Here is a 12,413-nt window from a genome sequence, read left to right as displayed (position 1 = left end):
ACTTTCAGGCATTTCACTTGACAGTTAAGGAACAAGGTGCTACAACTTTGTGGGCACTGGCAGGACAAACACTGAAGCAGCAAAAGCTTATGGCAGAACAGATTGGGTACAACTTTATTATTGATATGCTTTTGTCACCATCTGATAAAATGCAGTATGTTGGTAAGATCTTGTTTTGTTTTGCATAAATTAGCAAAATATTGGACAGTTTATTGGGAGGTTTTTAAACATACATTTTTGCTTTGTTTTGGAAGGAGGTGAAGCAGTCATAGCTCTTAGCAAAGATAGCAAACTTCATCAAAATCAAATATGTGAAGGAAATGGAATTGGTCCTTTGGTTCGATTGTTGAGAAGCACAAAGATAGCAGAGGGCACGCTCCTGAGTGTCATCAGAGCTCTGGGGACCATTTGTATTGGTTTGTAGAATTTCTTATGTTTTAAGTTGTTTTTTTTAAAAACAAACCAACCAACCTTAAGTGGTTTTGAATGGGAAAAATGCAAACCAGTTTGAAACAATATCAATGAAAGAAGAAAATATTGTATTTAGTATTAAATTTGGATAGAATTGAAATATAACTTTTCAATATGAGGAAATATCATTTGCCATGAACAAAATTTGTGCTTTGTGTACATTACATAATTTTGTCATGGTAACCGCTGTTTGGAGCCCCTAGCATACCTATGAAATGTAACACACAAAATTGCTTTCAGTGATGTGTAAGTGATTAAAATGCCACAGCTAAACACTATGTGGTCCTTCCCCTTGCCAATTTCCACCACTTAAGTGCCAATGTAGACAAATAGTTTTGGTGCAGCAGCCCAAGAGTGAAAATAATCTTCTCATTCCAATCCCCCAGTGCCACTGCTTAGGAGTACTTTCTGATCTACTATCTGGGATAAAGGTTTCCAGTTAGCACTTTGCTATAGAAATTTCCCTGCATAAACCATTGTCTTAATCTGTGGTTATTTTGTCAGCATCAGCATTGTTATTATCCCATAATTCAGTGATGAGCTCCCAAAATCCTAATAACCGGTTCCCTACTAGGCCCTTGGCAGCACTTCAAGGTGGGGTCTTCACTCTTTACAGGTTTTCGGCGGCATTTCGGCAGCGGGTCCTTCACCCGGAGCAAGTGAAGACACAGTCGTGTCCCCCCCGCCACTGAAGTGCCGCTGAAGACCCGGTAGGGAACCACACGGTGAGTACAAGCCCTACGTGCCTGTCTCTCCCCCCCACCCCATCCGACCCGACCCAATCCACGTCCTGCCCCCAACTGTCCCCCTCAGAACCTGCAACCCATCAAACCTCCCCCCCCCCACTCCTTGTCCCCTGACCATCCCCTCCCAAGACCAGGGGTGAAAGTAAGGCCAGCTCTGGCCCCCCGGAAGTGGTGGGGGCTGGGGCGGGGCTGAGAGAGTCAGAGCCAGCCCCAGCCCACCCTGTAAGGTAAGTGTACCCCGCACCACCGGTGTAGCAGCAGCAGCCCTGGGCTCTGGGGGCTATTTAAAGGGCTTGCGGCTCCCCTGCTTCTACCGCCCTGGCCCTGTAAATAACTGCGGGAGCCCTGGGGAAGTGGTGGGGCTCCCGCAGCTATTTAAAGGACCGGGGCAGCAGAGGCAGCTGGAGCCCCGGGCCCTTTAAATAGCCGCGGGAGCCCCCAGCTACTCCTGGGCTCCGGGGGCTATTTAAAGGGCTGGGGCTGTAGAAGCAGCCAGAGCCCCGGACTTTTTAAATAGCCCCCAGAGCCCTGCAGCTCTACCCCAGGGCTCCAGCAGTGGGGCTCTGGTGGCAATTTAAAGGGCCTGGGACAGGATGGCTCGCGGACCGGAGTTTGCCCACCCGCCAGCCCCTTTAATGACTGGTTCTACACCGGTTTCTAAATTTAACAACCAGTTCTTGTGAACTGGTGCGAACCAGCTCCAGCTTACCACTGCCATAATTGGCTTCTCTATCAGTATGTTTCAGAAGAAGCTTCTTATGAGCATGCTGCTTCCAGCTGTCTTGGTCCTGGGGACCATCTGGGGAGATAGTTAAGCTGAATTCTGTGTGATTTAGAGTACCTTGGTCTATAACTGGGTGATGGAATGACTTAACAAGTAGGCCATTGCTGAGTTTGGCAAGCAGTGCCATGACAAGACTTGGGGTACATCTGCATTGCAGTTTTTAAAATCCATGGCAGCGAGTCTCTGAGTCCACATCTAAAAACTCAGGCTCGTGCTACGTGCTAAAAACAGCAGTGTAGACATTGTGGCATGGGCACTGAAACCTGCCCCCAGCTCCAGCCTGAGCCAGAGTGTCTACACTTTTTTTTGTAATAGCGTATCATGAGCCCTGTGAGCCAGATTCTGTAGACCAGGGCTCCGAGACTTGTTGCCATGGGTTTTAAAATACAGTGTACCCTAACAGGCTGATCATGCACTAAAAAAGACACTGATAACAGCCAGCCCAGTGAAAGGAAAAAAAAGTGTGTGCTGCATTGTCTCGTGAATTTCATGTAGAAAGGTTCTAGTACATGGAGCTGGTTACTCCTTGATGAATATGTACATGAACTTTGCAATATGAAATCTTTTAGCTGTTGGTCTTGTTCTCTGGCTGTCTGTGTGTTCCTATTTTTGTAATTCTTATCATATCCTGCTTGGCTGTTTTTTTATTACCCTTATTTGTTAAGCCACATCTAAAAATTAAGAATGTAAATTCTTTTGGGACTGCAATCTGATTTGAGAGTATTATAAAAATAAAAATATTAATTTTATGCCAACTTATTTCCTTATGGTGTATAAAAAAGGCCTGAAAGGTTTTTTTTCCTCCTTGTTTTCATCCTCAAAATATCAGAAATGTCAAGTCTTGTCATGCCTATTTTTGTTGAAGAGTTTGATAACCTAAATATGTGGATTGAATGCTTTCACAGCCCTTAAATGAAGGTGTTGAATCCTTAATAAAGGCATATTTTCTTTCATATTTAAATTGGTGTTAACCAAAAAAAAAAAAGCCCCAAGCCAAAATCCAGTATCTTAAAAAGTTTAAATAAAAATCACTTCTTATTTCAGTTACTCAAGTTTTACTTGTACAATTGCTCTGATGTAAAAACCTACTAATTCTCCAACATCCATAGAATTTTCTGAGGTGCACAAAACCTGAATTTCTAAGTAAAAAGCAAAAGGAGGGAAAAAGGCTTTTTTGCCACGAGAATTGCCTCCCTTTCAGGACTTTTTTTGTATATCATAAAGAAGAAAAAAGGTACAAAACCATTCTTGGGTTTTGTACTTTTTGTGTTTTCCTTTAAAGCAAAATGTTTTTTACAGCAGTGTATTATATGTCCACCAAATTAATTGTCACGCTGGATGATTGACCTGACAACCATAGAAAACCATGTCATTCACATTCTAATGCTATTTCTATGAGAGAGACATGAGAAAGTGAATGTTGCATCTACTACTTGTTTGGAGAGTACCAGCATTCCTCCACAACTTCAACCCCTGCCGAAGAGGACATTTTTGTTGTCGTCGTGTACAGCAGGAAAATTAACAAGCTCTCAAAACCTTCTTGTCTAAACTCTTTTTGGTATTTTATAAAAATAAGGTATTTTCATCCCAAATTCCTTACTATGATTTTCTTGAAATTTAATATAAACCAGATCAGATCATTTCCTTTCCCCCAACCTACATTCATCCCAAGAACAACATGTTTTTAGAACAGATGTGAAATGAGTCTTCAGGTTTGGCAAAATGTATTTGTCCTCTTAAAATAAGCTCTCTGTCCTGTCTCTTCTTGTCATATGAGGCTAGATCAGCTGGATAAATCATACTAAATGGTGAATCTGAAATAGTCAAATGCATTGTACCCAATTACAAGGAAGCAGAGGTACCCATTCTAGAAAATATTTATGTTCAATTGCTAAGAGTAAAAGTGACACTGAAGGCAGCTTATAGTCAAGTCTCTGGAATTTTAAATATCTATGCATGTATTTGGAAATCATTACTTAGATTTAGTCAGCACTATTATTTAGGGTAGGATGGACTTTTTTGGCAAAGTGGTTCTCCAGTTTCTCTATAACTAGAAATACCCTCAGGCAGCCAACCTTTGGGATAATTAATGTTCATTACAGTCTCCAAGACTTAATGTTTGGAAATATGTTAATGAAAATTCATCATCTGGTGGGCATCTCTGAATTTACTCCAAATTTACCTTCCTTTCTTCCATATATCTTTTTCTAGGGAGCTGTCAGCAACAGAAGCCAGGCATACCTTTATGTACACACGGTCCTTGTACATAAAGATAAAACACCTGGATCAGCTCTAATACTTAGGTATTTCAAGTAAAAAGCATATAGTACTGTTATTCTTATGTAATCTGCCACAATTAGGTATAAACTGGACAATTTTTCTTTATGCTTTCTGTTTTTCTCTTGCACAAATGTCTTACACGGGCTACATCTGACATGTGGACTTTTACAGGTGTGGCTCATACAAACAATCCAGTCAGCCAGGAAAACATAGTGGATGAACAGGCCTTACCAATACTGGTTCACCTGCTTAAAAATCATAATTCTCTTCAGATAAAGGTGTGGAATAATGGTGTGTGTGAGGGGGTGTGTATGTATGTGTGAACATGTTCTGTGACTGAAAAATATGGAGAACTGAACTTTCTGAGAACACTTCTTGCCATCTTTTTGCAGCTTAGAGCATGAGAAAACAAAATTAAATAATATCCCTCCTTAACAAGACACTTCAAAAGCCAGCTACTGAGGAATAATTGCAAACTATGCCTAAAAAACTATTTACTTTTAAGTGTATGAAGGCAATCACAAAAGTAATTTAAAACTTCAAAGGATTCTGTTTTTCCCCTGTGGATTTATCTTGAATAAATTGTTTTTTCTAGATGAGCTGATTGCTGATGAATATTGGACTTCCCTGTGTTAATTCATAACATCCCTTTTGAGTGTGTTTTTTATGCAGGGAATGACATATGACAGTTCGATACACTGGCACATTTTCTGTGCACAGTGAGGCATATGGGACCAAACCTACCTGCTGGTCATAGAATATCAGGGTTGGAAGGGACCTCAGGAGGTCGTCTAGTCCAACCCCCTGCTCAAAGCAGGATCAATCCCCAGACAGATTTTTGCCCTAGATCCCTAAATGGCCTCCTCAAGGATTGAACTCACAACCCTGGGTGTAGTAGGCCAATACTCAAACCACTGAGCTAGCTGTCCTCCTATGAGAGCATGTGAATACTTTGCTTCTCTAAAGGTGCAGTAAGTAGAAGTATAATATAGCCACAATTCTGGAGACTTCATTCCTTCGAATATGACAAAGCTTGGAATGACCAGGCTCAGAATGCTTTAAAGCAGTTTTTTGAGACATTAAAGCTGTGGTGAGGACTGGCTGAAAAATGTATATGAATCTGGTCATACAGAAGCATGGCTCTGCATGTGAGTGTTACTGCTATCTTCAAAGAACAAGAATTACAAGTGGGTCATTTTGTGTCTCTAATCCTAAAGTATAGGTATAATTTAAACTACATAAATAAACCAATTAACCAAAGACCTTGTGTTATAATGGACAAAATACCACTTGTTTATGGTATATAAATTACAAGAGCAATCAATTCTCACTTCAAGGCACAAGCTGATCATGATTTGAGGTCAGGAACATAGGAATTCACATACTGGTCCAGACCAGAGGTCAATCAGCAGACCAGTATGCTTTAAAGGAAGACGCAAGAAACTCTGAAGAGGGCAATTAAGAAGTAACCTGACCATACAGAAAGTTTTTTCTTAACACCTTTGCCATGAAACATGAAGGTTTATATCCCTTAAAAATAATATATTTTTTGTAAATTTTGTGTAGTGTAAATGTGGATGTTTCCATTATCCATATAAATATTGAATCTTTTTTTTTTAAACCTACTAAGTCTTGGCCTCAATTATATTTTGTTGAAGTGAGTTTTCCTACATAGTTAGTTTTCTAGTATAAACTGATTTGTTGTTTATTAAATAAAATATGCCATCAATTTGCTCTGCAAAGTGTAAGTATATAATATCTGCATTTTTCTTTAAAATATATATTTAGGTTGAAGTTGCATATTCCTTGGCTTGCATTGTTTTAAGGAACAGTAATTTACAGACTGTGTTACAAGAGGAGGAAGGTTTCAATTATAGTGATGTTCTTGAACTTCTTAATGCACCTGATAAGGTACTGTACTTGATAAAGTAGCAATATTAATTTAGGAAAAAGTATTCTATATTTGGCATACCAAATTTACTATACAGGAGCTCCAAATGTTTACTGTATGAACTTCACATGTCAGACACACATATCAAAAGTGTGTCCTTTTAATATAACTATTTTTTAATACTCTTACGGGTTGGGTTAAACCTTACTGAAGCCGGTGGGTGTAACAGCTGCTCTTAATTTGATAACTGTAAGAAACAGTTAAGCTCATTTATAGCAGTCCCCACCCAAAACAAAGGCATATGGAGAAGGAAGCTGCAGACATAGCCTGGTCCAGCACAGTGTGTGTCCCTGACAGAATCCTAGAGAGAAGACTTTTGGGCCTTGTGCTGGCTAAAAGAGGCTTGAGCCTGTGAGTAAGGAAACAGTCTTATATTATTTGGGTCCTTGTGTGTTCAGGGAAACAGTACATTCTTTGTAAATAAACAAAATTGCATCAGAGAAGAACTCCAACTCCATTACAAATTTCTCCTCCTAACTGGAACAGATTACAAAGACCCCAAATTGTTGGCTACCAGCTTGAGTCAAAAGGGGTAACAGTATAATTATTTAATAAGTTCTATAGTTTTATTTAGATTTGGACATATAGTTTTGAAATTAAAAATGTATATGATAGGCTGAAGTAGTTGCAGCAGGGTTAATGGTATAAATGCTATCACAATTTCAAGACTAATATATTGTTCAGAATCAAGGCACACACTAAATTCATGACCACAAGATCCTCAGTTTAGGAAGAAGCTACTGACTACTGCAAACAGGGTCAAACCTTAAACCCAAAATATGTGTAAGTGACTTGGTAGTCCTTTCCATCATGGACACATCCTCTGGAAATGCTAATAATTCCTGAGGACAATTGTGCCTGATGTGGAAGGATGTTGGAGGAGATCTGCACCCACTCCATGAATAGAAGGCGGGAAGAGAGCTCATGCCACTGAGCTCTAAGCCCTTCCCCCAAAGCTGCCCTTTATGGATCTTGACTCTCCTTTCCCCCTTCATTGGAGTTGTGGATGTCACTTCAGGCCTCAGTAAACCTTTTACTGTTGCTACTGCAGGGGGCAGAGGGAGATCAGGATTGGGTCCCTAACATTAACACAGGACAAAAAGCAAGGTTAATTATATTGGTTGGGAGTTAGCAAGATTCAGAGTATGTGCATGTTCCTCTTGCCCCTGTCACCAGAGAGAGGGATTTCTTCAGGCTGAAGATCCTTTACTTTACTCCCAGACTCACACTTCCATTTCAAAGCAGTGAGCTGCAAAATCACTGTTGGGCTTCATTGCTCCATCCATCCAGTCTTCTCAGCTGTCAGCCAGAGTGTCAGTGTTCTGAAGTGGATTTGGGGAGGCTTAGCACATACTCAGTACCTTCCCAACAGCATCTTCCAGCTTCTGGTAGTTGGGGTGAGGGAGGCTAGACAGCCATATGGGTGCCTCTGCATGTGTTCTTTCTCATTCTGGGGACAAACAGACCTCTGCAGCTGTAGAGTCTAGCTGAATCACACAGTTTGTGCTGTACAACATCTACCTTATGTTTTATACTGCTGCCCCTCACCATAGTGTCTGAAATATTTCAATGTAAAATCAAAAGCAATAGTGAAGTCCTTAGTGGACTGTATGGAGTCTGACACTTCAGGGACACTTCAGGAAAATCTGCAGGGATAGGGTTTGTTTTTTAAATTTTTATTTATTTCCTTTTTTGTTCTGTCTGTTTCAGGAGGGATTTTTTTTTCTTTTGTTCTTGATTGGGGATTTTTTTGGTTAAAGAGAAGTGTCAGTGTGGTGAGTGTTATTTTTATCATTATCTAGTCTCTGAGGGTTTTGCCTGCAGTATTTATATGAAAATCAATAAAAACAAAGACAAAAATATGATGATAGGGGTTGGTAACTATTTTAACATATCAAAGAATACAGTATTTTATTCTTTAATTTTTAGATAGTATGAAAACTTCAGAGCTTGCATGTTTCTGTGGGGTTTTGTATTTGTTTTTTTGGGTTTTTTTTTAAGGATATTTGTTTACGAGCTGGATATGCTTTAGCCCTTTTTGCATACAACAATCCTGTCCAACAGTTCCTGATATTGGAGACCGGCGCAATTATGATTTCTACATTTGAACCTTTTCTACGATCAGAAATTGAGACAGATAAAGCAATGGCTGCATTTCAGGTATACGAATAGGGCTTTTACTCATAACACACAAAACAGATTACACATTTTGGGCCTATGTGTAATGTTATGGTTATTAGTATAACTGATAGAACTGATTTTTACACAAAAATATTAATATAAAGTCCTTTTCAAAGAGCTTAAATGGCCGAATATAGTAACACTTATAAAATGTGTAGATTACATTACAGATTCTAAAGATCCTAGTCTTCTCTGCAAGTCTCCGTCATGAACTATTTCAAAAATAATCAGAACTTGGGACTGTTTTTGATGGTAGAAGAAAATGTTGGCTATAGACTTGATCCTGTATCTTTACTCAGACAAAAATCCATAGGAATTCTGTCTGATTAAGGAGTGCAGGTTTTTTCCCTATGTGTTTTTAATTTAGCATAAGAAAAGAGTAACCATCGTATCAAGATCATTTTAACAAACCAACAAATGTATAGAGTAGTGGAAAAGTCTGTAAAACCTGAAGATGTATGAATTATATGGATAAAATTGCTTGTATTGCACTGACATGTCTATACTAAGGTTTTGCCTTTTTCTGCCAATAGGCAAAGGTCCAAAGTGCAAGTGATAGGGTTGAAAGTGTCATGTAAACGTACAGAACTGTACACAATAAGGAAAAAAGGAAATGGAAGAAACCTACTTAAACAATCTGTGTCTTTTAAAAATTGTCTGCCTTTGATTTCAGATTGTTGTTTTAGCCAGAGTCATAGTGGATGTGGACCAAGTTACTTTGTCTGCAAGAGGTGTTACTATTTTAGTTGAACTACTAAATTCTGAAAAGACAGCTACTCTTGTTCTAACAGGTAAGAATTATAGAAGATAAGCAAAAACTCATAGCAATATAAAGTAAAGCATTTCCATAAAATATGGTTGTTTCTCCAAAATGAGATATTGAACAGTAGGATAGTGAAACTTACTGTTTAATATTAGATGACAGACTCAGGTCAGGAGATTGGCTCTTCCAAAATGCCTGCACAAAGGAGTAAGAGGACATAAGGAAGAGGTGGGCAAACTATGGCCCGCGGGACCATCCTGCTCGGCCCCTGAGCTCCCAGTCGGGGAGGCTAGCCCCCGGCCCCTGACCAGCTTCCCTTCCTCCCCTGCAGCCTCAGAGTGCCACACCACCAGCGCTCTGGCCCGCCGCTCCTGTTGGGCAGCGTGGGCGGTGTGGCTGGCTCCGGCCAAGCGGCGAGCTCCTGCTGCTCTGAGCAGCATGGTAAGGGGTTGGGGGCTAAATAAGGGGCAGTGGTCCCGGGGGCAGTCGGGACAGGGAGTAGGGGGTGGTTGGATTGGCGTGGGAGTCCGGGGGGGCTGTAAGGGGTCGGGAGTGTGGATAGGGGTCAGGGCAGTCGGGACAGGGAGCGGGGTGGGGTCCTGGGGGGCATTAGGGGTGGGGGTCCCAGGAGGGGGCGGTCAGGGGACAAGGAGCAAGGGGGGGTTGGATGGGTTGCGGGTTCTGAGGGGGACAGTCGGGGGGCGGGAAGTGGGAGGCGGTGGATAGGGGGAGGGCACCAGGCTGTTTGGGGAGGCACAGCCTTCCCTACCCAGCCCTCCATACAGTTTTGCAACCCTGATGTGGCCCTCAGGCCAAAAAGTTTGCCCACCCCTGACATAAGACATCTCTTGGTCTGCTGCAATGGCTACCCACATCTTGAGTTACAGCATGAGGGAGAGAGGAGCAGTCACCTCTGCAGGGCTTTACTCCCACTCCCATGCCTCCCTGTGGTCTGCCTAGCATAATTAAACTAATGTAGAGGGAGAAGTAATCTGCATTAGGAAAAAAAGATTTAGCAGATTACTTTCTCCCCCTAACAAGGTAGGACCCAGGGACTGAATTGTGACTCTAAGACACAATTCAATCCTTCATCTGTTTCTGGGGGAGCACAGATTACCTGCTGCCCCTTACCCTGGGCAAACTGTAGATTTATAATATGGCCCTCCATTTTTATTCAATTCTTGCTCAGGCAAAATTCATATAGATGTCAATGAGAGTTTTACTTTGGTAATAAATGAGTAAAAACTGAAGGATTTCAAGATTTTGCTCAAAGATGATAAAGGAGATGAATTTAATAAAATATTGCTACAGTATTTTAAAATGATTCCTCGTACAAAAGCAAATTTCTTGGAGGCAGAAATCAACATTTTAGATGCAATAGATATATAAAACGTATTGAGAATATCAAAGTAGAAATAATGACAGAAGACAAAAGACTGTGGGTATGACGACTTCACTGATAATATTTAAACGCATTTTGAAAAAACAAAGCATTTCATTAAGATTATGCAGGAGACTAGAAGTGAGCAAACTGATAATATGTTTGACATTATATGATGTGTAATTCCAGTGTCTAATTAATTTGTAGGGAAGTTATTGGCTAGCCTGGCTCATACAAGAGCAGGTGTTCCAGAAGCAATTACTGAACTAGGAACTATCAAACGTCTTTGTTATCATTTGTACTCAGATAAAGAAGAGGTAAAATTTCTCCCATCTCCCCAAAATAAAATGTTCATGTTGTGGTTTTAAATTTATTTTTCTTCTTTATTAATTAAATCTATTTGTTAGAAAAATTAGCTGATGAATGTTAGCTTTATATGTAGTAATATAAATATTTTATAAAACCTCACTAAACAATGAAAAACCATATTAAAAATAAGATAACTGTGTAAGACAAAGATCCTGGCCCCATTGAAATCAATGGCAAAACTTCCACTGACTTCAGTGGGGCCAGGATTTCCCCCAAAGGTTTCAGTGTATGCTTGTTAAATACTTAAATCCTGATCATGAATGGTAAATTTCTTACCTGATAATTTCCTTTATAATAGTAGTATCTACTACTATTCTGAGATGTATGTGAAGTGGTGAGCAGTGAACAGAAGTCGGAAGAAATAAGAAACAAGATTTAGATAAGGAGACACGCCCCCCAACCCCAAGTTAATTGCCCCAAATGGCAATGCTATTATTAGATCACTGCTTGTAGCATATCCCTGCCACAGGAGGCCTCAGTGAAGGGCAGAAAGTCCACTTTATAGGATCTAATAAAGGTGTTAACTTATGACCACATTGCTGCCCTGCAGATTTCTGAAGTAGAAGCATAAGTTCTTTTTGCCTATACAGTCATCATAGCTCTTGTGGCATGTGCCTTATGCCTTCTGGACTGGAGCACCTGGCATCTTGCATGCTTCTATGATGCGTAGCTTGATCCATATAGTTACTAATAGCTTGGATACCCTAAGCCTTTGGTTCTTTGGATGAAAGGATACAAACAAGGAGCCCTAGCTTCTTGTTGATTTGGGGCACATGTTACAGCTCGTTAGTGCTTTTTGAACATCTAAAGTGTGCCATAGCTTTTTCTCAGATGCTGTGGCTTTGGACAGAATGAAGGAAGGAGTATCTCCTGTGAGGAATGGGAAAATGAATTCACCTTAGGCAAGAATGGTTCCGGTATTCTTCACACCAGCTTGTCATCATGAAACATGCAGTGAGAGTCCTATGTGAATATAGCTACCTGTTCAAAAACTCATCTAGCAGATGTGATAGTGACCAGAAAACAGATTTTGATGGATAGGTAGAATAGAGATATTGATGTCAATGGCTCAAAAGGGTGTGGGGTTAGGACTTTTAATTCCTATGGGAGGTCCCATTTGGGAACAAATGGTTTAACCACAAGTTTAGCCAGTCTGATTGTGCTAAAAAATCTGGATTATTGAGGGTTCTCTGTTAAGGCACCAGAGGATCCAAAAAATAGGAGGCTACTTATTGTTGACACCTGGTGTGGTATGGAGCTGGGCTGAATTCCATTGTTTACCCCTTCCTGAAGAGATATCTGAGATATCAGGATCCTTGGGATTTTTGTTATGTTCTTCACACCACGAGCTAAACATAGTCCAGATGGAGGAGCCGCCCTTTAGTGTTGAATCTTGCCTGGAGGAGAAGAGTTCTAATCACTTTGGAAGATCACTTGCACAGCTAAGGCTTCTCTCTTAATAGGCTATCAGTTGTAGATAATTGTAA

The 12,413-nt window shown here is 40.5% G+C and overlaps 1 protein-coding gene across 5 annotated transcripts in view; it reads left to right on the top strand.

The window, feature by feature from the left end:
* ANKAR (ankyrin and armadillo repeat containing) overlaps nt 1-12,413 on the top strand; it is a 52,228-nt gene that overhangs the window by 25,645 nt on the left and 14,170 nt on the right. For all 5 annotated transcript variants that reach the window (XR_005586142.1, XM_039494335.1, XM_039494339.1 and 2 more), the window contains exons 16-22: nt 9-162; nt 255-416; nt 4,453-4,559; nt 6,070-6,192; nt 8,234-8,392; nt 9,087-9,204; nt 10,765-10,874. Coding sequence is in view for 4 of the 5 variants with exons in the window: in XM_039494335.1 (XP_039350269.1) it covers nt 9-162; nt 255-416; nt 4,453-4,559; nt 6,070-6,192; nt 8,234-8,392; nt 9,087-9,204; nt 10,765-10,874 (933 nt within the window). In the remaining variant the exon portion in view is untranslated. The remainder of the gene's footprint in view (nt 1-8; nt 163-254; nt 417-4,452; nt 4,560-6,069; nt 6,193-8,233; nt 8,393-9,086; nt 9,205-10,764; nt 10,875-12,413) is intronic.

Source organism: Mauremys reevesii, linkage group 11, assembly GCF_016161935.1.
Source record: "Mauremys reevesii isolate NIE-2019 linkage group 11, ASM1616193v1, whole genome shotgun sequence".
NCBI lineage: Eukaryota > Metazoa > Chordata > Testudines > Geoemydidae > Mauremys > Mauremys reevesii.
Note: the sequence above shows the minus strand (reverse complement) of the source record. Positions and strands in the feature narration are given on the sequence as shown.